At 48.8% G+C, this 27,736-nt stretch overlaps 1 protein-coding gene across 1 annotated transcript; it reads left to right on the top strand.

Moving 5' to 3' along the window:
* Window positions 1-55: 55 nt before the first annotated feature.
* On the top strand, window positions 56-27,730 carry LOC120425700 (twitchin; the record flags this gene model as incomplete). Its single annotated transcript, XM_052711532.1, has 17 exons — window positions 56-363; window positions 943-1,569; window positions 1,632-2,635; window positions 2,697-2,816; window positions 3,159-3,197; window positions 6,461-6,611; window positions 6,816-7,189; window positions 7,317-8,139; window positions 8,199-8,552; window positions 8,668-10,077; window positions 10,249-10,551; window positions 10,759-11,652; window positions 11,714-12,604; window positions 12,823-15,486; window positions 15,546-15,827; window positions 15,889-16,194; window positions 16,256-27,730. Coding segments are annotated over exons 1-17 (21,949 nt in total), but the record flags the coding sequence as incomplete, so codon positions are not given.
* Between the last annotated feature and the right edge of the window lie 6 nt (window positions 27,731-27,736).

The following is a 27,736-nucleotide window of genomic DNA, read 5'->3' as shown; positions in this document are numbered from 1 at the left end:
ACTGTGTTTTCCCTTACACCGATTCACCCCACGTGTACCCTTATTTCCGTTGTTCCGGCAGAAATCCCGAGGGCAAACCGCCCCGCTTTCCCCAGAAGCCCACCATTTCCCAGAAGGGTGAGGTGCTCTCGATGGAGTGCATCCTGGAGGCGCTACCGGTGGCCGACATTACCTGGTACCACGGCCAGGACACGATCACCGACGGCGATCGGTTCAAAATCTTGCGCAAAGCGATCTCAAACGATACCTACCTACTGACACTCCAAATTTCGCAACCGACCGCCAACGACGGAGGCATCTATCGTTGCCATGCTTTCAACCCGTTCGGGGAAAGCAACGCACATATTACGCTTAACTTTAAAGGTATTTTTAAGTTCTCTTTTTTTGTTCAACTTTGCTCTCAAATCCTTCACCTCAACTCTCCTACTATCCCTTCTATCACACCGATTAAGCTGCTTCAAGTTTGTTGCTGTAACTTTTTTCTCTCTCGAAACACATATAATGTTATTACGATAGCAAGAAAGATCATATTGAGTTTTCCAAGTCATCAACTGTACCTTTTCTCTGCACATCTGTCTTGATATGACTGCCGGTTTGCATACGTGTTACTACTGTACTTTAGTAAAATTGTTGTCGTATTCTCAGATTTCACTCTTCATTTACTTTATTAGCAAACAATCACAAACTTTTAAGTTTTAGCTTATTAACGAGCTTCATCCACAGAACGAACGATCATCAGCTAGCTCGCTATGATTTCAAAAGTATAACACTCACTTTGCTCAGCGGTGGCGAGCATTCTCTAGTGAGCAAGCAAGTTGCAACTTCCAGCAAACTGAATAGCTTAGTTTGGTTGAATTCCTCCTGGCCTCATCGAAAAAATGAGGTTCTTGATATTAAAATTCCTTTCTGTTTGTTCTCCCCCTCAAATATGCGTGTCTTCAGCGAACGAGAACGATAGAGGCTTCGCTCCGTCGTTCGTGGAGAAACCCAAGATCATCCCGAACAGCAAGGGCACGCTGATAACGATGAAGTGTAGATGTAGATCGAAACCGAAACCGACCGTCAAGTGGATGCGCAAGAAACAGGAGGTCAAGACGTCCAACAAGGTCTCGCTGGAGGTGAAGACCATGGACGACGACACGTACGAGCTCACGCTGAACATCAAGGATCCCAGCGCGGAGGACGGCGGCTCGTACTCGTGCGTGATCAGCAACGAGTTTGGCGAGAGCAGTGCGACGCTCAACCTAAACATCGAGTCCGAGCAGGAGTCGACCAAGAACGCACCGATCTTCGTCGAGAAGCCACACATTGTGTCGCAGGACAACGGCAAGCTGGTGCGCATGGAGTGCAAGGTCAAGACGGACATCAAGCCGGACATTACGTGGACGCGCGAGGGCAAGCTGCTGCAGGAGTCGAGCAAGTTGAAGATCACGATGACTACCGAGAAGGACGTGTACCACATCAGCCTGGTGCTTAAGGATCCACAGACGGAAGACTCCGGCACGTACAAGTGCAACATTAAGAATATTCTCGGCGAATTAAATGCCAATTTAATTCTGAACATCGAGAGTGAGTATAAACGGGGTAAATGGATTTCAAGAAAGTATCTTTAACAATGTCCCTTCTTCCAGTTGTTCCTGTCATCAAGGAGAAGCCGAAACTGGTGACGAACATCAAGAAGCGCATGGCATCGATCGAGTGCGCCGTGGCGTCTCGCTTCAAGCCGGAGTGCGTCTGGATGAAGGAGACGACGGTGATCAAGGAGACGCACCGACACCTGATCAAGATCGAGGAGACCCGCGAGGGCGAGTTCTCCGTGAAGCTCAACATCACGGAGCTGAGCGAGGCTGACTTTGGTGCGTACAAGCTCGTGGCGAAGAACGATAAGGGTCAGGCTACCTCGCAGGTGATCGAGATCAAGGACATCGTGTTCGAGAAGCCACCGCCGACCAAACCGATCATCGAAACCAAGTTGAAGGACGTGGAGATCGACGAGGGTGGTAACCTTGTGCTGGCTGTCGGCTTGGTCCATCCGGATCGCCACTTTAAGGTGTACTGGATGAAGAACAAGACGCTCCTGAAGACCAGCGAGACGGTCATTCAGGAGTTCAGCGGCCGCATGGCTAAGCTGACCGTCAAGAACTGCAAGGCTGAGGATGCTGGCTTCTACAAGGTATCCATCAGCAATGAACAGCAGAGTGACGAGAGCGAGGCCAAGGTTACGATCAAGACGATCAAGAAGGACGAGAAGAAGAAGGTGACCAAGAAGGAGGAGAAGGTCGAGGAGAAAAAGGAAGAGAAGGTTGAGATCAAGGTCGAGGAGAAGAAGGTCGAAGCCAAGAAGGTCGAAATCAAGGTCGAAGAAAAGAAGGCCGAAGTTAAGGTCGAAGAGAAGAAGGCCGAGGTTAAGGTCGAAACCAAGAAGGTCGAGGAGAAGAAGGCCGAGGTTAAGGTCGAAGCCAAGAAAGTCGAAGAAAAGAAGGCCGAAATCAAGGTGGAAAAGAAAAAGGTGGAAGCCAAAAAGGAGGAGAAGATCGAAATCAAGGTTGAGGAGGAGAAGAAGGTTGCGGCCAAGAAGGAGGAGAAGATCGAAATTAAGATTGAGGCCGAGCCGGAGGAACCAAAGACCAAGGAGGTGAGTTTTGCTTTGGAGTTCGTAATAAAAACAGCGTTTCATACATTTTCTTCTTATCTAGCAACCTGCTGCCCAAAAAGGACTGGAGGCTCCCAGTATCGAAATCATCCGCGACAAAAACGGCAGCCGTCGTGGTTCGTTCTTGGATGATCGTCGTCCAAGTTTGTTGATGGGTGATGATGTGAGTATTGCCAGCATTCGTCCATATAATCTGTTCTTTATTACCATGTATCATCAAATTGTGTATGCTAACTTGTATTGTACGCTGAACGATATCAGCACTGGTATAAAACTCAAAATGGAGATCTCCGAAACAAGATTCTTTTCTGAAGTATTCACTCAAACGCCAGCCTTATCGATCAATTTGGCGAACAAACCAACGGTACCGAACCGTTGATTTGGTTGCAAAACTTCCCAATTTTTCTAACCATTTCTTGTTTATGTCGTCAATTGTCCTGTAAATCGTTGGTTCATTTCTCCGCACGCGCGACAAAAATGGCGGATGTGCGTTGTGTTCAAATAGAGCAAACTGCGACCCGGCGAGGTGATCGACGAACGAAAGGTGACTATCTGGTGCGACATTCGGAAGCCCCTCCCCGCGAGGCACCGAAGTGCTGGCTAGAGGCAACCGCGCGTCGAGGCCAGATTATTCACCCAAATGCTAACGGTATACTTTCGAAATGGTATCGAGGATTTTTTTTCTTAGTGGTTTTAATAATACAGATGTGTAAACTTGAGTCGTGGTTCTGTTCCCTTAGTGCTTTAAAACATTCAAGACGGTGTTTAGTTTTTGTAAGGAAAATCAAGTTTTGAAAATTAAGACTATATATTTTCCAGATACGCAAGTCTTTGATTGTTTCAGGGTCCAAAACATATAAAATTCAAATGAGTTTTGTTTTGTTTAAAAAAGTAGAAAAAAAAATAGGGGAACAGCTACTTGCAACCCCTAATTTTACACTCCTTTTGGTGAGATTGGCTACCACCCAATCAACCCTTCTTACTCAGCCAGTAGGCAACTTTGATCGATTTTTTTTTTCTAAAAAAATGACGTTTAATATATTTCGCGCTAACATTTTTCAAAAGGTTCTATGAACACAGGAAACCCATGGCCCATTGGTATCAATTTCTCTGGAAAGACGCAATATTTTTGAAATATTTTAAAGTAGTTTATACCTTTTGTGCACATTTTCAAATTGCATGTAAGCTTGTTTTTTTTGGTTTTAGAGAAATTGACGAAATAAAAAGCGTAACATCGTCGCGTAAAAAAGGTTTCTCTATGTAATGTGAAGAAGATTTTTTGACTTTGATTTAATTTTGCTATATTTAGCCAAACGTTCATTGAAGACACGTTAGTTGAATAGTAGTGTGCAACAAAATGGTTCGATATTAAGGATAGACGTTTTCTTTTCATTTATTCATTTTAAAACACATACTACTGATTACAAAACAGCTCATTTGCCAGTAAGAAAAAAGTCATTCTTGTGCTTGAACAGCCTTCTACTTTGTAGATGTAAACAAAAAGGGATCATCCGAAAATCACGTTACGCCTTCTCTCTATTCATCACCCAGGTACAGACAATCAAACGGTTGATTTGAATGTAGGGATACTCATCACGGCTATTTTAAATTCACCACGGCTCATTGACACTCGTGAAGTGTAAAAAATATTTAATTTTACAAAAATGTTCACAATTTAAGTCTGTTTAGCTATGGTGCATATTTTGTCAGGAGCAGAAGCATAACACTTTTGAAACAGATTAAGGGGTCAGTGGATGCAACCATATAAATGGTCTTGAAATAATAACTTTTGTTTTTATTATTTTTTGTCAAGAAAATATAATGCATCGATGATACGTCCTCAGCCCAGTTAGCGAACAAGTACTGTCAAAAGAACAAAAAAAAAAAAAAAGAAGATGAAGATAAAGACTTTTGTCAACCTCGAGATTTTTGTTCCGGGAAGTATTGTCCGTTTCTCTGGAAGGTACACGCCGCGCGGCATTTCAGAATGTGCCGCAGACATTGTTGCCAGCAATTTTCTGCACTTTTGGTGCAATAAAAAACATACCCAGCAACAATGCCATGCGATTCGAAGAAGAAGATCAACAAAAACAAAACGCGTAGTATGGGATTTGACAGCGCGCATTTGCCAAAAGTGCGGCGCGTCGTTTCGAGGCTGATATGCCGCGTGTCTTTTTCGGGAATACGCGCAATACGAATGCATCTTCTAAACTATAAATTCACTACAATAGTGTTTAGTTTTGGCTGCTGAGGCGTTTTTCTCGAAATACTTGATTTGGCATATTTGCCGAATTTTCAATGATGGGATTTTTTTTCTGATACAAATGGATTGTTTTTCATAGAATTTCCATGCAAACGTAATTCACAATCAAGTTTCAACTGAAACAAATTTGGTCTTCCAATGTTTAAAAAAAACTGTTTGAGGCTTGTCACAATTATTGTTATTAGCACATGACTCAAAACAAATTTGTTTTTATAGTAAATTTTTCCGTGCCAAAAATGTGATTATGGGTATGCTGATAATGACATGAAGCCAGGTTCAAATTTTAACTTATTGGATCAGATTGACAACATCCTCAAGGTAGCATTTTTTGTTTTATGATAATGCTCATGCTCAACAAATATATTGAGGCTTAACAAGAAAAATATTTTTTTTTGTTGAAGAAAAATAATTAGAGTAAATACAAGCCAAGGAAATTGTTCTTTTCATCTCCCCAAATTTGATGCGTTTGGACCAAATTGTAAAACAAATATTGAAAAAAATAATCTAACTTTGCCGTGACTCGTATAGCATTAATTACTGGTATTCCCAGTTGTATTTAGGTGGGAAATATTTGCTTTTAATTTATTGTGATTTTAATAACAAAAATTGAACTCACATGAAGTAGCTTTGACCGTCAAAATTGCACTACTCTTCGCACAAATTTCACCATCGAAACTTCCTTCCGAACCACTCCACTCTGAACACGAGCTTTGCAAAAAAATACCGCACGAGAAACCAGATCGCACCGTACTGATCCGTCGGACAGCAGTTAATTTTTCAAATCAATCGAGCGCCAAACCAGACCATATTGGCGATCCGGGCTCAGCCGTATGTTTGGCTGCGCGACTAATTTTAGCGCGCCCATAACAAATGTGCTAATTTATGAAATTGGCGCTGCCTTAAGTACGCGATCTACTTAAGAGGGGATCGCCGCGGGGGAAGAGCAGAAGGTGTTCGCTTTTGATTTATTCCCTCCTGGTTCCGAGGTTTGGCTCGGATCGCGGCTAACATTTGTCCTACTACATAGGCAAATTTCGCGCGCGCAAAAAATATTTGTTGATGAATTTCAGGGACAGCAGCGCCAGATGGTTCTGGCTCTGGTTAGGACAGGGTGCGACCTTCGATGATGCTCCCTGCGGTGCTGGTTATGCTGCTTGATTGGTTGTCAATCTAGCGCTGACACTTCACACGGATAGTTTGTTTCAAATTGTCCATGAAATGAGCGCCGATGATGTCAATCGCTTGAAGCGTTCACTGGTCATCCCCTAGATTTAGTTCTTTTTTCTATTTAAATTAAGTCAAATATCATCTCTGTTTCTTCCCATCTCGCTCATCACAATCATTTTCTGTTTTTCCGCCCCTGCCGCCGATGGCATCCCGCTGCGTTGGTGCCACCGGGAATGTAATTTTGCACTTGGAATATCCGATCTTTATAAATATCAACTTTCGATCTGCGATCGCCCCAAAACTCACCACACCACAACCGTTGCGGGCCAAAATAAAACCTGGCACATGACTCTACTGCTGTTGCTACCTTCCTGTAGAAACGACGACCATCAATCGACGTACGACGCCCGAGCATTCAAGATATGGACGAGAAGATCAACCTGCCGTGTACACCGTTGCGAGCCATCGGAGAGGAGGGCAAGCCAGCGACCATCGTCGACTTCCAGGAGAGCTACTCCGCTGTTGAAGGTTTGAACTGTGCCATTACACGTGGAGTTGCCCTGCTACTGCTGCTGCTGCTGCTACTGCGCCGTCTGCTTATCTGCTTAGTGCTTAGTGATCGCTTGAAAACCCCTAACGCTTTCTTTGCCTGCTGCTCACGCTACTCGAGCTGAGTTTCGCTTCAGCCATTTGAGTCTTGGGATAGGTTCTGATTCCGTGGTCCGTTTGCAGATCAAACTGGTTACATCTCGGTTCAGGTCGAGGGTAATCCGGCGCCTACCTGGAAGTTCTTCAAGAACATCACCGAGCTTGTCGATGGAGGTCGCTACAAGCACCATACCGATGGCGAAAGCAACACCATCACGCTCTGCATCCGTAAGGTCAAGCCCAACGACGAGGGCAAGTACAGGGTGGTGGTCTCCAACGCACACGGTGAGGATTCGGCTGAAATGCAGCTGTACGTGTCCGATTCCAGCGGCATGGACTTCCGCGCCATGTTGAAGAAGCGAAAGTACGCTAAGTGGGGCAACCAGGAGAAGGATCCCGACTGGGGTGATCTCAAGGAGGTGGAGAAGCCAAAGCCGCAGCTCAAGAAAGTGGAACGAGTATGCATCAAGCTCCACGCGCACACACAGTTCATGTCCCGTAGCTAACATAACGGTTCCTTGTTCTGTGTCGTGTTCACCAAACCCCTCCCAAAGCAAAACATAACTAATCAGTTTTTCATTTCAGAAATCAGATACTTTCTCGAAACCGCTGGTCGATATCACCTGCAAGGAAGGCAAAGAAAAGAAGGTTGTGTTTGAGGCCAACTTCACCAAGCCCAACGCCAAAGCTAAATGGATGCTGCGGAAGGACGAAATTTTCACTGGTTCCAAGTACAAGTTTAAGAACGAGGGTGACCATTACACTTGTACGGTCATGAACCCCAAGGTGGAGGACAGTGGAAAGTACACGCTGGAGATTGCTGGAGTTCAGTGCATGGCTTACCTGACCGTCGAAGAGGCCGATCCAGTTTACAAGTTCACCAAGAACCTGAAGAAGACCGAGAAGGGCTTCCTGACGCACGACTGCCACCTGGAGTGCGCCGTCGATAACTCGTTAGCGCCGATCTCATGGTGGAAGGGTGAAACGAAGCTCGAGAACAGCGACAAGTACGTCATCGGCAAGGAACTTAGCGGCGCAGTTAACCTCATCATCAAGAACTGCGTCGCGGAGGATGCCGACCAGTACACGTGTAAGATCGAGAAGCAAACGGACAAGACGGAAACCAAGCTGAAGATTCTGGAGTACAACTACAAGTTCACCAAGGTGCTCAAGAGTCAGTCTCTGTTTGTTAAGGATACCGTTACGCTGGCTTGTGAACTGGATCACGTGCTGGGACAGGTCGAATGGTTCAAGGGAGACGTCAAGATCGTGGAAAGCGATAAGGTGCAGATCATCAAGGACGGTCGCAAGCATAAGCTTGTGCTGCAGGATGTCGCCAAGACTGACAGTGGCATGTACCGATGTGTGAGCAACGCCGACAAAACCGAGGCTGAAATTTCAGTTAAACGTAAGTTTTTATCAACAACTGGAGGAACTCCAACCTGACAGCAATCATATACCTTACAGGACCGAACAAGTTCATGAAGAAACTCAAGGACGCAACTGGAGACGAAACGCAAAAGTGCGTGCTTGAGGTGCAGGTCCAGGATGAGGAAGCGGACATCCAGTTCTTCCTCGGTGACCAAGAGATCACCAAGAGTGATAGGATCGATATCATTTCCCCTGGTGACGGTACGCATAAGCTGGTCTACAACCGACTCGAGCTGACCGACGCGGGTGAGATCACATGCGTGTGTGGACCGCTCGAGAGCAAGTGTACGCTGAAGGTTAACAAGAAGGAAACGAAACCGAAATTCGAGGTACCACCCAAAGTGGAATCACCTGCCAAGGAGCCTAAGGTGCTGGAGGTTCCGTTCTCAAGTGAGTGCACGCTAGCTTTTCAGAATTTTCAGTTCAATTTACTGTATTTTAATAAATCTCATTTAAAAATATCTTCTCCCTCCCACTCCCTTATCCACCCCCTGAATCTGTGCAGCCGGTGAGTCTCGCCAGTCCAAGGTCACCGTAAAGGTGTTCAAGGATGGCAAGCCGGTATCACCGGAAGAAGTTGATATAGTTGTAGAGAACGATAAGCTTGTTCTCAACTTTAAGAGCACTGAATTCAAAGATTCGGGCGAGTTTAGAATTGTGCTTGAAAATGCCGCCGGTGCAGAAGAGCATACCACCCAAGTTGTGTTTCAGGATAAACCACAGCCACCGCAGGAGCTGCAGTGCGTCAACATCTTCCAAACACGTTGTGTCGTCAAGTGGAAGGCTCCGGAGAACGATGGTGGAGCTGCTCTTGAGAAGTATGTACTGGAACGGCAGGATGTGTTCAAGCGATCCGGTTGGGACCCGCTTACCGATGTTCCTGGCGATACGCTCAAGTTTGCTTGCACGGATCTGACACCAGGCAGACATTACAAGTTCCGAGTTAAGGCAGTCAACAAGATGGGCGAATCGGAGTATTGTAGCATGGAGGAAGATATCATTGCAAAGGATCCATGGACCGAACCGGATCCGCCAAGAGATCTGATCATCTCCGATTGGGATAGAGAGTTTGTGGAACTCACCTGGAAGACACCGGCTTCCGATGGTGGTGCTCCAATCCAGAGTTATACCGTTGAGTACAAGCCCTACACTGCCGCCAACTGGAAACAGTTCGAGGATGTTGGTCCCAACCAGCTGACGACTACTCTCAAAGGACTAACGGTAGGCGAAACGTTCGAATTCCGCGTGAGGGCAAACAACCAGGGTGGCGCAAGTAAACCTAGTAACACCACAGAGCCATTGAAGATTCGAGACAGATATGTCAAGCCATTCATCGAGGGCGAAGGTCTCCAGCCAATCACACTGAAGAAGGGACAAACGATTCGGTACTATGTCCAGTACGGTGGCGAGCCAGAACCAGAAGTCGTTTGGGAGAAGGATGATATCCTTGTCATTTGCGACTCCGAAAAACGTAAAACCATCGACGTTGAGCACAACGCAACGACCATTCAAGTGCGCCATTCAGTCCGCGCAGATTCTGGCAACTACAAACTGAGGCTCAAGAATAGCAGCGGAGAGTTCGTTACCCAAGCCAAGGTCTTGGTTCTGGACGTACCAACGCAACCGATCGGACCGATCAAGATAGAAAAGGCAAGAGCCAACCACGTGGTGATCAGTTGGCAACCTCCGGAGGACACCGGTGGCTGTCCGTTGACGGGTTACCTACTGGAGAAAATGGACGTTGAAAACGGAACCTGGTTGCAGGCCGGCGAGTGCGGTGCTGACCAGCTAACGTTCGACTTCCAGCATTTACAAAAGGGAAGGAAGTTCGAATTTAGAGTTAAAGCATACAACAAGGAGGGAGAGTCGACTCCTCTGGAAACACTCCTGGCGGTGAAAACTGTCAATCCATACGGTAAGTGCGTGGGAATGCAATTGAAATTTAAGCTCTTTCAGGTATTAGAACAAACTTTTTCCAAATTGGTCATCTGTGTCACAAACATTGATATAGTTGTGGGGTTACCTTAACTGCCTCTTGATGGCCTCTGCATATGCTAACCCTTTCGAACGAATATTCAATCGACAGATCCTCCGGAAGCGCCTGGCAAGCCGGTCGTTGATGACTACGGTATCGACTTTGTGCAGCTGAAGTGGGAAGCTCCCGAGAAGGACGGTGGACGTCCGATTACGCACTACGTCGTTGAGTTCAAGAACAAGTTCTTGACCGACTGGACGGAGTGCGCCAAGACCGAGACGGCCGACGCCACGTGCAAGGTTACTGGACTAAAGGAGAAGGTCGTGTATCAGTTCCGCGTACGTGCCGTCAACAAGGGTGGCGCATCCAAGGCATCGGAGCCTAGCGACAACCACACCGTCAAGCACAAGAACTGTGAGTATCTCTGGCAGGGAAAGCATCCCGTAAACCTTGTAGATTTAAGCTGTCAACTCTGTCAACAGTTTTGCTATCAAATGGTCACGCGTGAGTATAGTGTTCCATCCCGTGATGGACAAACAACTGGTTCTAAAGTTTTGCCGCGTAAATGGGTCAAGAACTGCTTTCTAAGCAGCATTCTAACGCTTCCATTCGTTCGTACAGTGAAACCTCGTATCGATCGTACCAACCTGAAGAACGTTACCATCAAGGCTGGAAAGACTCATCTCTGGTCTGCGGACGTGAAGGGTGAGCCAGAGCCGGAGATCATCTGGTGCTGGCGAGACAACATTCCATTGACCGTAACCGAGAACATTAAGATTGAAAATGGCAACTACCACACCAACTTCTCGATCAAGGAAGCTAAACGTGCCGATACTGGCAAATACAAGGTCATCGCACAGAACGCCTCGGGCAAGGACGAGGAGGAAATCGAGCTGGTCGTGTTGGGTGCGCCCGGTAAATGCCAAGGCAAGTTGGAGATTTCCAACGTCACGAAGAAGGGCTTGAAGCTCAAGTGGAAGAAACCAGCCGATGACGGTGGCTGTCCGATTACCGAGTACAAGATTGAAAAGCTGAAGAACCGTAACGGAAAGTGGGTACGTTGTGGCACCGTGAAGGGAGGACCCGAAATCCTGGAAGCTGACATTACTGGACTTGACGAAGGCCAAACGTACAAATTCCGCGTTATCGGTGTAAACGCCGAGGGAGAATCGGAACCCCTCGAATCGGACGAGGTTGTGGCTAAGAATCCATTCGACGAACCATGGAAACCAGGCCAACCGGAAATTGTCGATTTCGACAACAAAACCGTCAAATTGAAGTGGGCTGCACCCAAGTCCGATGGCGGTGCGCCAATCCAGAACTACGTTATTCAGAAGAAGGATCGTTTCAAGGAATGGGAAGATGTGCTCGAGGTACCTGGAGGTGAAACTACCGCAACGGTGGAAGATTTGAAGGAGAACACCGAGTGCCAGTTCCGTATCATTGCCGTCAACAAGGCTGGCCGCTCGCCCGAGTCGGAACCAACTGGAACGCATAAGGTTAAGCATCGTGCATGTAAGTATTTTTGTCTGCTGACTTCTTTGAACACCCACACATTGATCAAATCTATCTGCAGTGAAACCTCGTATCGATCGTACAAATCTGAAGCCCATTGTGGTGCGTGGTGGCAAGATGGTTCACTACGACGTGAACGTGAAGGGTGAGCCGGAGCCAGAGATCACCTGGTCTCTGAAGGAGAAGCAGGTGTTCAACGACGACCACTACGAAATCGTCAACCAGAACTACAACACCAAGTTTACCATCAAGGACAGCTTGCGCAAGCATAGCGGTCTGTATGAAATTATGGCCAAGAACCAGCATGGTATGGACAAAGAGGTCGTGGAGATCACTGTTTTGGCTAGTCCCAGCAGACCAAAGGGTCCTCTGGAAGTTAAAGATGTCACTAAGGATGGTTGCAAGCTGAAATGGAAGAAGCCTGATGATGACGGAGGCAAACCAATTACCGGATATGTACTGGAGAAGTACGATCAGAAGGTTGGACGCTGGGTGCCGATCGGAAAAACTCCTGGAACTGCGGAAGAGTTCGACGTAACTGGACTGCAGGAAGGTCAGCACTACAAGTTCCGCGTTAAGGCTGTCAATGACGAGGGCGAATCTGAGCCCCTGGAGACCGAAGAGTACACCGTTGCAAAGAATCCGTTCGATGTGCCGAAGGCTCCTACCGACGTAGTCATCAACGATTGGGACAATTCCAGCGTTACTCTGCAATGGAAGCGGCCTTACTCGGACGGAGGTGCCGCCATTACTGGCTATTTCATCGAAAAGAAGGAACGTGGTGAAACCAAATGGGAGCCAGCTCTTACTACGCACAGTCCTGAGTGCCAAGCCAAGCTGGGAGATTTGCCAGAGAAACACATCTTCCAGTTCCGCGTTAGCGCGATCAATAAGGCCGGAACGGGTGAAGCTTCCGATCCAACTAACTTCCATACTATTAAGCATCGCAATCGTAAGTATTCATCGTCAGAACTTTTACTCTATTATGAAGATGAAATAATAAATGCGTTTAAAGACAGTCTTTCACTCCTAACTTCTTCTAATTTAAATTTACAAATTTTAGCTAAAACCCAATGGCATGAAGTCTTTCTTACTACTTCACAAGATCTTCATCCATTGGAAGCCGTAATCCATGCGATCACAAACTAATTCCTCCTCTATTTCTCGTAGTGCGTCCGCGTATCGATCGTACCAACTTGGCGGCGGTCACCATCAAGGCTGGACTGTCAGTTCAGTACGATATCGACATCGAGGGTGAGCCAGCACCGACGGTTAAATGGTTGCACGGCGAAAAGGAAGTTGCTACCGATGCCGACTACAAGATCGACAACATCGACTACAACACCAAGTTCTTTATCCTGCGAGGTCGCAGAAATCTCAGCGGCAAGTACACCATCGTGGCGACCAACGCTCACGGTGAGGATCGTGCTGAGGTTGAGATCACCATCTTGAGCAAGCCGAGTACGCCGCAGGGTCCGCTGGAGGCTTCGGATGTGCACAAGCACGGATGCAAGCTGAAGTGGAAGCCACCACTAGACGACGGTGGTATGCCAATCGAGGGATACGAAATTGAAAAGTTGGATCCGCTCACCGGACAATGGATTCCGTGTGCTCAGAGCACCACTCCGGAAGTTAACGTTGCTGGTCTCCAAGAGGGCAAACAGTACAAGTTCCGCGTCAAGGCATTTAACAAGGAAGGTGACAGTGAGCCTTTGGAGATGGAGACTGTTGTGATCGCGAAGGATCCGTACAGCGAGCCAAGCAAGCCCGGTCGTCCGACTCCGATTAACTGGAGCAAGGACTTTGTTGAGCTGGAATGGACCAAGCCAAAATCTGATGGTGGTGCTCCAATTAGCGAGTACATCATTCAGAAGCGTGACAAAGCTAGCCGTAAGTGGCAAGATGCTGCGACGATCGGTGGCGATCGTACTCGTGGAATGGTGGAAGATGTCGAAGAGGGTCATGAGTATGAGTTCCGTGTGATTGCTGTTAATAAGGCCGGTCCGTCGGAGCCTAGCGATATTTCAGATAGCGTTGTCGCTAAGCCTCGTTTCCTGGCGCCAAGAATTGATCGTAAGAACCTGGACAAGAAGATTCTTCGCTCTGGACAGTTGCTCAATGTTGAAGCAGATATCACTGGTGAACCAGCACCAAAGGTTACTTGGGAGCTCAAGGAAAAGGTTATCACTGGCGGAGGAGATGAACGTATCAGGTTGGACAATGAAGACTACAAGACTAATCTGATCATTAGGAACCTGAAACGCGCAGACTCTGGCATTTACAAGATCACTGCCAAGAATCCCTCTGGTACCGACATGGTTGAAATGGAGCTTGTTGTCCTGGCTAAACCATCCAAGTGTATGGGTCCTCTGAAGGTGTCGGATGTGACAGCCGAGGGATGTAAGTTGGCCTGGTTGCCACCAGAGGATGATGGAGGCGAGCCCATTCAGGCGTACGTCGTCGAGCGTATGGATGTCGACAGCGGTCGCTGGATTCAAGTTTGCGAATCCCGATTCCCAGAGGCGGATGTTTCTGGACTCCAGGAAGGAAAGGATTACATGTTCCGCGTAAAGGCCGTCAACAGCGAGGGTGAATCTGAGCCGCTGGAGACCGACACCAGCATCCGAGCGAAGAACCCTTACGACCCACCGAGTGCTCCCGGAAAGCCCAAGGCAACCGACTGGTCCAGGAAGCATGTGGTCCTGGAGTGGAAGGAACCGGAAAGCGACGGTGGTGCCCCGATTACCAAGTACATCATCGAAAAGAAGGATGTCAACAGCACTAAGTGGCAAAAGGCTATGGAAACCGACGAACCTGTCACGAAGGCTAAGGTTCCGGATCTGTTTGAGGGTACAACGTACCAGTTCCGCGTGAAGGCAGTCAACAAGGGTGGACATAGTCCTTACTCGCCAATTTCTGAACCAGTTTTGGTTAAGGACCGCTTTGCTCCACCAAGAATCGATCGTTCTACGCTCAAGAACTTGACACTGAAGGGTGGACAGTCATTGAGGTTGGATTGCAAGATCAGTGGCGAGCCTGCACCGACGAAGTATTGGTTGTTGAACAAGGCACGCGTTGAAAAGGACAACCCCGATGTGCGTGTTGAGTTTGAAGACTATCGTGCTAAGTTGACTATCAGCAGCGTTACCCGTGCACACAACGGTCCATATGAAATTAAGGCTGAAAATGCTTCTGGTTACGATGAGGTCCAAATCAATATCACTGTCCTGGATAAACCTACTGCACCAGAAGGACCGTTGAAGGTATCGAACGTACACAAAGAGGGATGCTCTCTGAAGTGGAATCCACCACTAGACGATGGCGGTGTTCCAATCGATCACTACAATGTGGAGAAGTTTGACAAGGAAACTGGACGATGGGTTCCAGTTGGAAGGACTGCCGATACTCACATGGAAGTCGCCAACTTGGAACCGGGCCAGGAATATCTGTTCCGCGTCTCGGCTGTCAACGATGAGGGTGTATCTGAGCCACTGGCTACCGATACGTACATGCTGGCGAAGAATCCATTCGACGAGCCAAGCAAACCAGGCACCCCGGAAGCCTACGACTGGGACAAGAACTTTATCGAGTTGCGCTGGACTCCACCGGTCAGCGATGGTGGATCTCCGATTACCAAGTACGTTCTCGAAAAACGCACTCACGGCACCATCAAGTGGATCAGATGTGCCGAGGTTATTGGCAACAAGTGCGAGGCTAAGGTGACTGAGCTAAACGAAGGTGAAGTGTACGAGTTCAAGGTTCGAGCCGTTAACGAAGCTGGTCCGGGTATCTGGAGTGACCACAGCAAACCGATCACCGCTAAGCCAAGAAAACGTGAGTACTGCTTTATATTTTCTAAGGCAATTCAATATTAACCGAGTACTTTATTTCAGTGCCACCCAAGATCGATCGTCGCAACCTCAAGAACCTCAGCGTTGCTGTCGGTGAACCGTTTGGCTTCGACGTCAAGATCTCGGGTGAACCTGCTCCTGAAGTGGACTGGACCATCAACGATCGCATGGTTACGGTGACTACCACTCGTACGATCGATAACGTACCGTACAACAGCAAGTTTGTCAACACCGAACCAGATCGCAGAGATTCTGGCAAGTACGTGATCAAGGCAACCAACAAGTTCGGCACCGATCAGGTTGAGATCACTGTTACCGTGAGATGTAAGTTATAGCCTCGTGAACTCTGTTGAACGAAACTTAAAGTGTTATTTATAAATTACAGCTAAGCCTAGCATTCCTGAGGGTCCATTGGAGGTCAAGGACATGACCAAGGACAGCTGCAAGCTGGAATGGCAAAAGCCAAAGGACGATGGTGGTGTTCCAATCGATCATTACGTTATCGAGAAGTTCGATCCGGATAATGGTATCTGGATGACCGCCGGAAAGACCGACGGACCGTTCACCGAGTTCCCGGTTGAAGGACTGGTTCCTGGTCATCGTTACAAGTTCCGTGTCAAGGCTGTGAACCCCGAGGGTGAATCCGAGCCGTTGGAGACCGCTGGAACTGTTCTTGCCAAGGATAGCTTCTGTAAGTAATTCCTATCATGTTAAAGGTTCATTTTAGTAACCATTATTTCTTTCTTCAATAGCTGTTCCTGATACCCCAAGCGCTCCAACGGTTGTTGATTGGTCCGAGAATCACGCTGTTCTTAAGTGGCCGGAGCCCGACGATGGTGGCAGCCCAATAACTGGTTACATCATTGAGAAGAAGGATAAATACAGTCCGATCTGGGAGAAGGCATGCGAAACTACGTCGCCGAACCCGACTGCTACGGTGGGAGGACTGGTCGAAGGCAACGAGTATCAGTTCCGCGTTGTCGCTGTCAACAAGGCTGGACAGTCGGATCCGTCTGACGCTAGCCGCACGTTCACTGCCAAGCCTCGCTTTGCTCCTCCCAAGATTGATCGTAGAACGATCAGAGATCTTTCGATCTCTGCCGGATCGATGCTCAAGTTTGATGTTGTCATCACTGGCGAGCCAGCTCCTAAAACCGAATGGCGTATCAACAAGGCTCACGTTACCGATAGGCGTGCTGAAATTCTCGACACGGAATACAACTCCAAGTTTATTCTGCGTCCAGCAAATCGTAACGATTCTGGAGACTACGAAATCACTGCCACGAACTCGTCTGGTCGTGACCAGGTCCAAGTTCAGGTGGTCGTTACTGACAAACCCACTCCACCGGAAGGACCGATGCTGGTGTCGGACATCACCAAAGAAACTTGCAAACTCAAGTGGAAGCGCCCACGTGACGATGGTGGATGTGACATCGAATATTACCAGATTGAACGTTACGACGATGAGGCAAAGGCATGGATTCCACATGCTCGCAGCGTAGAAACGAATGCCGACATCAGTGGACTGCAGAACGGCAAGAAGTACAAGTTCCGTGTCAGCGCGATCAATGCCGAAGGCGAATCCAAGCCTCTCGAGCAGGATGGTGAATTCGTTGCCAAGAATCCGTTCGACGAACCGTCCGCTCCTCGTGATTGCAAGGCCACCGACTGGGGTCCAGACTTTGTCCAGCTCGTCTGGCAGCCTCCGGTTAGTGATGGTGGGTCCCCAGTTACTGGTTACGTTGTCGAAGTTAAGGACAAGTACGGTGAATGGGAGAGGAAGATGCAGGTGCCAGCCAGTGCTACCGAGGCCTTCGTGCCGGATCTCATGGAAGGACAAAAGTACGAATTCCGTGTTCGTGCGGTGAACGATGCCGGTCCTAGCGATCCAAGCAACGCCACGCCTCCAATTATCTGCAAGCAGAAGAACCAGCCTCCAAGAATTGATCGCACGAATCTCAACGATGTGCGCATCAAGGCTGGAAACAATGTTGTCTTTGACGTTAAGGTCACAGGTGAACCGATCCCGACTACCAAGTGGTCGTTGAACAAGCGTGAGCTTAAACAGAACGAGCGTTTCAAGATTCAGAACTACGACTACAACACTAAGATTACGATTCGCTCAGCAACTCGTGGAGAAACGGGCACTTACACTATCGAAGCCGAGAATGAAAATGGAAAGGATTCGGCCGAGGTGTTTGTGACGGTGTTGGATGTTCCGAGCCCGCCTCGTGGTCCACTCAAGGTCAAGGAAATCACCAACAATGGAGCCACCCTGGAATGGCTAGCTCCAGAGGATGACGGTGGTCTACCGATTGACAACTACATCATTGAGAAGCTGGACGAAACCAAGGGAACGTGGGCGTACGCCGGCGATTCTGGATACAACGTTTGCAATGCCGAAATCGATGGTCTCATTGAAGGACATTCGTACAAGTTCCGTGTGCGTGCTCAGAACAAGATGGGCAAATCGGAACCACTGTCGATGGCCAACGCTGTTGTGGCGAAGAATCCGTTCCGTGCTCCTGCACGTCCGGATAACGTCGTTATCAAGGACTACGACAAAGATTACGTCGAGCTGGAGTGGCAGGCCCCGGATAACGATGGAGGTGCGCCAATAACTGGTTACGTGATTGAGAAGCTCAGCAAATATTCTGGAGACTGGGAGAAGTGTGTTGAAGTTGAAGGAAACAAAACTGCTGCCAAGGTTCCAGATCTCATCGAAGGAACGGCTTACCAGTTCCGCGTAAAGGCAATCAACCGCGCAGGAGAAGGTGAAGCCAGCAGGCCAACTGAATCGCACATTGCTCGTAGCAAGAACCAACCACCAAAGATCGATCGTTACTCGATGTCCAACGTCAAGGTTCGTGCTGGACTCACCTTTGAGTTTGATGTTCCTGTTCAGGGTGAGCCTGTTCCAGCCAAGGAATGGACGCACAAGGATAACATGATCATCAACACGGATCGCGTCAAGGTTCTTTACGAAAACTACAGAACCAAGCTGCGCGTTATGGATGTAAAGCGGGCGGACAGTGGCGTTTACACTTTGACCGCTAAGAACAAGAACGGCGTTGACATCGCTGATGTGAATGTTACTGTTTTGGACGTTCCAGCACCACCAGAGGGACCCATTCGTTTCGAGAACCTGTCGAAGAATGGCGTAACAATGATGTGGCGTCCGCCAAAGGATGATGGTGGATCTGAAATTTTGCACTACGTTGTCGAGAAACTGGACACCGATCAGCTCCGCTGGATTCCGGTTGGTGAAACTATCTCCACGAAGATTCGTCCGGATAACTTGATTGAGGGTCACTCGTACCAGTTCCGTGTTAGGGCTGTTAACAAGCAGGGTGAATCCATCCCATTGTCTACTTCCCAGCCGATCACTGCCAAGGATCCTTACGCCAAGCCCGACAAGCCTGGAAAGCCTGTGGCCGCTGACTGGGGAGATAACTTCGTACAGCTGGAATGGAGCATTCCAAAGAAGGACGGAGGATCGCCGATCACGAGCTACATCGTTGAGAAGAAGCCTCGTTACGGAGATTGGAAGTTTGCTGGTGAATTCACCGATTTGTTCCATCCTCACGCAAAGATCACCGATCTCACGAAGGACGAAGAGTATGAGTTCCGCGTGTGTGCCGTAAACAAGGCCGGTGTGGGTGACCCAAGCGAGTCTTCCGACCCTGTTTTGTGCAAGTCTCGTTTCGTGGCCCCGCACTTCGACAAGGGCGCTCTGAGGGACATGATTATCCCCGTTGGCAAGAAGATTGCGTACAACGTTTCTGTGGAAGCCTCGCCAAAGGTCACTGCTGTCTGGAAGCGCAATGGCGTTGTAATTCCAGAATCACAGAGAGTTATTCGTGAAGATTACAACAACGAGGTTTCTCTTGAGATTCCATTCTCGGTTCGTGACGACAGCGGTATGTACACTCTCATTGTGAAGAACGAATGTGGCGAGTTCTCCGCCTCAGCTCACGTTACCGTGTTGGACAAACCAGCCCCACCAGAAGGTCCGCTTAAGATCAGCAATATTACTACTGAGGGATGTCGTCTGGAATGGAAGCTACCCAAGGACGACGGTGGTAGTGCAATCACTCATTACGTCATCGAGAAAATGGACATGTCGCGTGGTACTTGGACTGCTGCTGGAATGAGCACTTCGCTGGTGAACGAGATTTCGCGTCTCATTCACAACAAGCGTTATTCGTTCAGAGTGAAGGCTGTCAACGAGATTGGTGAATCGGAGGCATTAGAATCGTCTCATCCGATTGTTGCCAAGAACGACTTCGAAGAGCCATCGCAGCCCCCGAAACCGCAGGTTGTCGATTGGGATGCCAACTCGGTTAGCTTGGAATGGAATGCGCCCAAGTCCGACGGAGGAGCTCCGATCACAGAGTACATTATCCAGAAGAAAGAAAAGGACAGCCCGTACTGGAGCAATGCTGGAAAAGTTCCTGGAATCCAGCGTAACCTCAAGGTTCCGGATCTTGCTACTGAAACTGAATGGGAGTTCCGTGTTATTGCTGTCAACGCTGCAGGAGAGTCCGAGCCTTCGGATGCATCGGATGCTGTGTTGACTCGTTCGAGATTCATTGCTCCGAAGATCGTTACCCCGTTGCGTGACATGGTGGTCAAGGCTGGATTGATCTTCCACTTGGATGTGAACTTTACTGGCGAGCCTGCTCCGGAAGTCACATGGACGTTGAACGGTAAACCAGTTGAAACTGATAAACGCACCACGTTGACCGCTGTTGGACATCATACCATCGTGCACACTGTAAATTGTAACCGTGGAGACTCAGGGGAATACAAGCTGGTTATCAAAAACTCGAGCGGAACTGACGAAGGCCAGATGCGTCTAACCGTTCTGGACCGTCCAGATCCACCAGAGGGCCCAATGAACTACGAAGAGATTACCGAGAAGAGCGTAACGATTTCGTGGAAGCCACCAAAGGACAATGGAGGATCCGAAATTACTGGATACGTTGTGGAGAAGAAGGATCTCACCCACGGTGGTGGATGGGTCCCGGCCGTTGCTTATGTCAGTCCGAAGTACACTCATACTGTCGTGCCACGTCTGAACAAGGGCAACAAATACGAGTTCCGTGTTATGGCTGAGAATCTGCAAGGCCGCTCGGAGGGTCTGATGAGCAAGCACCCAGTGGTTGCCAAGGATCAGTTTGTTGTTCCTGGAGCACCGACTAAACCGGACATTATCGATAGCAACTACGATCAAATTACAATCAGCTGGAAGCCACCAATCAGTGATGGAGGATCGAGAATTACCGGATACAACATTGAACGTCGTGATGCTACTACTGGTCGCTGGATCTTGGCGAATAAGTATCCAGTACAAAACATTGAGTTTACTGATACTGGCGTTACTAAGAACAAACAGTACGACTACCGTGTCTCGGCTGTCAACGCTGCCGGCCAGGGCAGTCCTAGCGATCCATCTCACAAAGCTTGGGCCAAACCGATGCAGCAGAAACCGGCTCTCAACATGGACAGCTTCAGAAAGCGGACTATCAAGGTTCGTGCTGGTGAACCAATCATCATCACTATCCCACTGGTGGGTGCTCCCATCCCTACCGTCGAATGGTTCCGCAGCGGTGTTAAGATTCCGGAAACTTCCCGAGTTTCGATTGATACCAACAGTGAGCAAACCGTGTTCCGTGTGGAGAAGAGCGACCGTATTGACTCTGATACTTACAAGATCAAGGCTTCCAACCAGTATGGCGAAGACGTCAAAGAATTCGAAGTTATTGTGGTTGATCGTCCTCAGCCTCCAAGGAATGTGTTTGCTCTGGAGACTACTCAAGATACTGTCACGCTCAACTGGGACGCTCCCAAAGACGATGGTGGTTCAGAAATCACGGGATACAGCATTGAATACAAAGAGTTCCCATCGGACAACTGGAAGATGGTGTACGGTACTGTTCCTCGTTGCTCGCATACAGTCAAGCATTTGACCGAAAACCACGAATACATCTTCCGTGTTCGTGCTGAAAATCTGTATGGAGCCTCGGAACCGACTGAGAGCAAGACCATTTCGCCAAAGAGCCCCGATCCACCACAGGCCGTCGACAAGCCAGTCGTCGAAGATTTCACTCCAAGCTCGTGTACCATCTCATGGAAGCCTCCACGTGTGCAAACCAGACCAGTTGTTGGATACATTGTCGAGAAACGCGAACGTGGAACCGGCGATTGGGTACAGGTTAACAACTATCCAACTGCTAACCTCACGTACACTATTCCTGATCTGATGGAAGGATTCCGCTACGAATTCCGTGTCAAGACTGTTAATGATGTCGGCTGCAGCAAGCCAAGCGAACCAACAGATCCGATCACTGCCCAACACCAGCGCAAGCGTCCGAATCAACCAGATCCACCGGCAATAGAAAAGATCGCTCGCAGCAGTGTTTCGCTTTCGTGGCGTACGTTGCGCAGAGATGCCAAGGAAAAGATCAAGGGATACATTGTGCAGTATCGTCTCAAGGACGCCGAAAACTGGTCTGATGCCAACAGTAAGGATGATTTGATCTCAGATCAATATTACCGCGTAGAGAACTTGGAAGAGGGTAAGGAGTACCAGTTCCGCCTTATTGCTGTCAACGACATTGGATCGTCTGACCCATCCCGTCCGAGCATTTCGGTCAGCTTGGCAGAACAGCCCAACAGACCAAAGATGGATCTCAGCAATGTTCGTGATATCACGGTAAGAGCAGGAGATGACTTCAACATCCACGTTCCGTATACTGCCTTCCCGAAACCGGTTGCAACTTGGTTGGCCAACGAAGAACAAATCGACGATTCCGACTCTCGTGTGCACAGACAGCTTACTGACGAAGCTGCCAGCATTGTTGTGACCAACAGCAAGCGTACGGACTCCAAGCAGTACCGTTTGATGTTGAAGAACCCATCTGGTACCGATATTGCCACGTGCAATGTTAAGGTTTTGGATAGACCAAGCAAGCCTGAGAATGTCGCTGTTGAGTCCTTTGGAGGTGAACATCTTATTCTGTGCTGGAACACCCCATTGGATGATGGTGGTTCACCGGTTACCAACTACGTCGTCGAGAAGAAGGACAAGAGCTCATCGAACTGGACCAAGGTCAGCAGCTACTGCACTGCTACATTCCTCAAGATTCGCAATCTACGTATCAACCAGCAGTATGAGTTCCGTGTCTATGCCGAAAACAAGTACGGAATGTCTGATCCAGGACAATCTGGTGCGATTGTTGCCAAACATCCGTTCGATATTCCAACTCAGCCGGGAACACCGACTCGAGTGGAAACCACTGAAGACTCTGTCACCATTACCTGGACTAAGCCGGCTAGCAACGGTGGTTCGCCAATCACTCACTACGTTGTTGAGAAGCGTCTCGCTTCTGAAGGTAGCTGGACTAAGGTACAGCAGGGTTCGCTCAAGGATCTGGTGTGCAAGGTTGCGGGACTCACTGAAAATCGGGAATACATCTTCCGTGTGGCCGCTGTTAACGCAGCTGGACAGAGTCCATTCAGTTCTGCATCGGATCCAATTATGGTTACTGCTGCGTTCACTTCTCCGAAGATTACTTCCGACATTGGTATGCGGGACATCTTGGTTATCGCTAAGGATCCGTTCAAGATCATCGTACCATACTCTGCTTCTCCGAGACCAGACGCCTTCTGGTTGGTCAATGGTAACGAAGTCTCAAGAAACGATAGAATTGAACTTCACATTAACGACAATGAGGCTGTCTTCAAGAATGATAACGCCAAGCGCATGGATTCTGGAAGCTACACCATCCATTTGGTCAATTGCGTTGGTAAGGATACTGCTTCTTGCCGTGTGTTGGTTGTTGACAAGCCAACACCACCGATTGGACCACTTGAAGTTACGGAGATTACGCCCGAATCTTGTACTCTGACGTGGAAGGTGCCGCTTGATGATGGTGGTAGTCCGATTACAAACTACATCGTTGAACGATATGAGCCGCTCGGATACTGGACCAAGGCTAGCAGCTTTGTTCGTTCCAACCATTACGACAACATGGGAATGGAAGCTAACAAGCAGTACAGCTTCCGAGTACGCGCTGAGAACCAGTACGGCATCAGCGATCCGTTGATTCTTGAGGAACCAATTATTGCCCGCTATCCGTTCACTGTTCCGGATCCACCAAATCCACCACGTGTTACCGATTGGGATGCCAACTACGTCACGGTCACCTGGGAACGCCCGCTCATGGATGGAGGTTCCCGTATTCAGGGCTATCGCTTCGAGTACAGAGATGTTACTGACAGCTCATGGATTATATGCAACTTCCTCATTAAGGACAACACGTACCAGGTGTACAATCTGCTGCCTGGCCGTCAGTACGAGTTCCGTGTTCGTGCGCAGAACGCTGCTGGTGTGAGCAAGCCTTCGGCATCGTCTAAGAAGTTCAAGATTCACGGAAAGGTTACGGCACCATCGCCACCTGGAGCACCGGCAATTGTCAAGGTTGGCAAGAGCTTCGTTGACCTTAGCTGGACGACACCAGCCAGTGACGGTGGTTCCAAGATCACCGGATACTACGTCGAGAGACGAGACATTGGTGGTGCCCGATGGGTCAAGTGCAACGAGTCGAATATTCCAGTTACTGAGCTCACGGTTACGAACCTCATTGAGGGCGGAGTTTACGAGTTCCGCGTTTACGCTGTCAATAATTACGGAGTTTCTCCACCATCTGTAGAGACACGCTCGGTCAGAATTGGTGAATTGCTCGATACGGAGAAACCAGAATGGGTGCAAAGATTGAAGTTCAGCTTGGTGCCTTTGGGCAAGTCTGTACAGCTGACATGTGAGGCTCACGGTAAACCTGAACCAACCTGCAGATGGCTGCGCAACGGAAAGGAGATTACGCATGGAGGACAGTTCGCACTGGAAAGCAAGAACGGTGTGTTCTCGCTGCACATTTCCAACGTTACTTACCGCGATGAGGGTGATTACACTTGCGAGGCAATCAACTTTGTTGGCGTCGTTCACACTACGGCTGCGGTCAAGATTGGAGTGCCACCGAAATTGGTCAACATTCCATCGGACGTGTACCTAATCAAGGGAGATAACGCAAAGATTAAGCTTGGATTTAGCGGCGACCAGCCACTGGAGGTTAACATCTCGAAGGATCGTGAGAAGTTGATCGAAACCGAGCACATTAAATACACCGTGTTTGATGATTATGCTGTTATCTACATCAGAGAAGTGGAACAAGTTGACCAGGGTGTATACTTGGTCAACTTTAAGAACGACAGTGGAAGCGTTTCGTGCAACGTTAATGTTCACGTCACTGGACTTCCTGGACCTCCAACTGGACCTCTGCTTACCAGCCATATTACGAAGAACATGTGCACAATTTCGTGGAAACCACCAGCATCGGATGGTGGACGCAAGATCACTCACTATGTCATTGAACGTCGTGATATCAAGTCGCAGCACTGGCTAATTGTATCGAACTACGTCAAGGAATGTCAGTTGATCGTTAAGGGATTGATCGAGAACTCCGAGTACATGTTCCGTGTGTCGGCTGTTAACGAGAATGGAATGGGCGCACCATTGGTGGGAGTCGATGCCATCAAGGCTCGTGGACCGTACGATCTGCCATCGCCACCTGGTATTCCGATCATCCACGAAGTGGGAGGTGACTTTGTCAACCTGGAATGGGAGAAACCTGTCTCCGACGGAGGCTCCCGTATTACCGGATACTGGATCGAGAAGCGTGAACAGGGCATTGAAACATGGCAGCGCGTCAACACCGTGTCGTGCTCTATCTGCACCATCAACTGCGTCAATCTGGTTGAGGGACGATTCTACGAGTTCCGTGTTGCTGCTCAGAACGAAGTCGGCATTTCCGAATTCTCGAAGGCTTCGCAGCTGGTAAAGGCTGAAGATCCAGATGTGTGCAAGGCACCAGAAGTTGTCAAGCCACTGAACACAATGACTTGCGTGCAGAACAGAAATGTCGAGTTTGTCTGCAAGATCACCGGTGTTCCCAGGCCCAAGATTACCTGGCACAAGGGAGCTCGCGAGATCTGCTCTGGATCGCGTTATCATATGTACAGCGATGGAGATATGCACCATTTGGCTATCAACGATGTGTTTGGCGAAGATGCCGATGAGTACACTTGCCGTGCCGTCAACAAGGGAGGCGTTAAGTCTACCAAGGCTTCGCTCATCATCAAATCGCCACCAAAACTGAACGTTCCTCCGCGATTCCGTGATACTGCCTTCTTCGATAACGGCGAGAACATTGAGATCAAGATTCCGTTCACTGGATTCCCGAAACCAAGATGTCACTGGAACCTCAAGGGTGAACAGATCGAGTCTGGTAGCCATTATCACATTGAAACTCGTGAGCGACACACTGTGTTGACTATTCGTGATGGTTCTCAGTTCGACTCTGGCGACTACACAATCACCATCGAGAACGAATTGGGACAGGACACCGCCGAAATCAAGATTCAAATCAGCGATCGTCCAGACAAGCCGAAGAACCTTAGCGTCGACCAGATTGGACTGGATCACGTTACTCTTAGCTGGCTGGCACCATCTTGGGATGGTGGAGCAAGCATTACCAACTACATCGTTGAGAAACGCGAAGTTCCGTTGTCCACCTGGATCCGCGCTGGCACCACCCGCTTCAATCAGCTTATCGTTCCGCATCTGTCTCCTGGACATCAGTACGAGTTCCGTTGCTTTGCTGAAAACGTTTACGGCCGCTCTGATCCATCAGATCAGACCGAATTGGTCAGTCTGAAGGATCTGGGCATTAAGCAAGTCAAGCGCGTCAAGTACGAGCTGGACGAGAACGGCAAGCCGAAACGCCAGGGCAAGCGTGAGCCAATTGGAGACTACGATACCTATGTGTTTGACGTGTTCTCTAAATACCAAACGAAGCCAGTTGAGATCTCCAACAAGAGCGTCTATGATCTGTACGAGATTTTGGAGGAAATTGGTACGGGAGCGTTTGGCGTTGTTCATCGTTGCCGTGAGCGCAAGACTGGAAATGTGTTTGCCGCCAAGTTCATCCCAGTGTCTCAGAACTCTGAGCGTGACTTGATTCGCAAGGAAATTGACATCATGAACCAGTTGCACCATCGCAAGTTGATCCACCTGCACGATGCCTTCGAGGATGAGGACGAGTTTGTGCTGATTTACGAGTTCTTGTCTGGAGGTGAACTGTTTGAGCGCATCACCACCGAAGGCTACCGCATGTGCGAACAGGAGATCATTGAGTACATGAAGCAGATCTGCGAGGCTGTCAAGTACATGCATGAGAAGAACATCATCCACTTGGATATCAAGCCGGAGAATGTCATGTGCCAGACGAGAAACAGCAACCAAGTTAAGCTGATCGATTTCGGATTGGCCACCCGACTGAACCCCAACGAAATGGTCAAGATCTCGACAGGAACCGCTGAGTTTGCTGCTCCGGAAATTGTTGAGCGTGAACCGGTTGGTTTCTACACTGACATGTGGGCTGTGGGTGTGTTGGCATACGTTTTGATTAGCGGTCTTTCACCATTCGCTGGCGAGACCGACATCGATACGTTGAAGAACATCAAGCAAGGAACGTGGGAGTTCGATGAGGTTGCATTCAAGGACGTGTCGGAAGAGTGCAAGGACTTTATCCGCCGGCTGTTGATCAAGACCAAGGAGAAGCGTATGACTGCTCACGAGTGTCTGATGCACGCCTGGTTGAGCGATAGCTACAACAGCTCGACTTCGCTGATCTCGATTGAACGCTACAAGACCATCCGCGATCTTATCCGCAGAAAGTATGACAACTGGGCATCGTTTGTGCTGCCGCTGGGTAGACTTTCGGAATACTCTGCACTGCGCAAGTTGCTCGTTACCAAGTACAAGATCCACGAAACCTCGTTCGACCGACGACAGGCTGCTCCACGGTTCGTCATTCGTCCGCAGTCGGCATTCTGTTACGAAGGACAGAGTTGCAAGTTCTACTGCCGTGTTATTGGTGTGGCAACTTCGGTTGTGACCTGGTACCACAACAACCAGGAGCTCAAGCAGTCGGTCAAGTTCATGAAGCGTTACGCCAACGACGACTACTACTTCATTATCAACCGCGTCAAGCTGGACGATCGTGGCGAGTACATTATCCGTGCTGAGAACCACTACGGATCTCGCGAGGAAGTCATCTTCCTGAATGTCCACCCGATGTCTAAGCAGATCCCTGTGTACAGGCCCGAAA

This window comes from Culex pipiens, unplaced genomic scaffold (assembly GCF_016801865.2).
Source record: "Culex pipiens pallens isolate TS unplaced genomic scaffold, TS_CPP_V2 Cpp_Un0091, whole genome shotgun sequence".
In the NCBI taxonomy this organism is placed as follows: domain Eukaryota; kingdom Metazoa; phylum Arthropoda; class Insecta; order Diptera; family Culicidae; genus Culex; species Culex pipiens.
The sequence above is the reverse complement of the archived record's forward strand: the minus strand, read 5'-3'. Positions and strand labels throughout refer to the sequence as shown.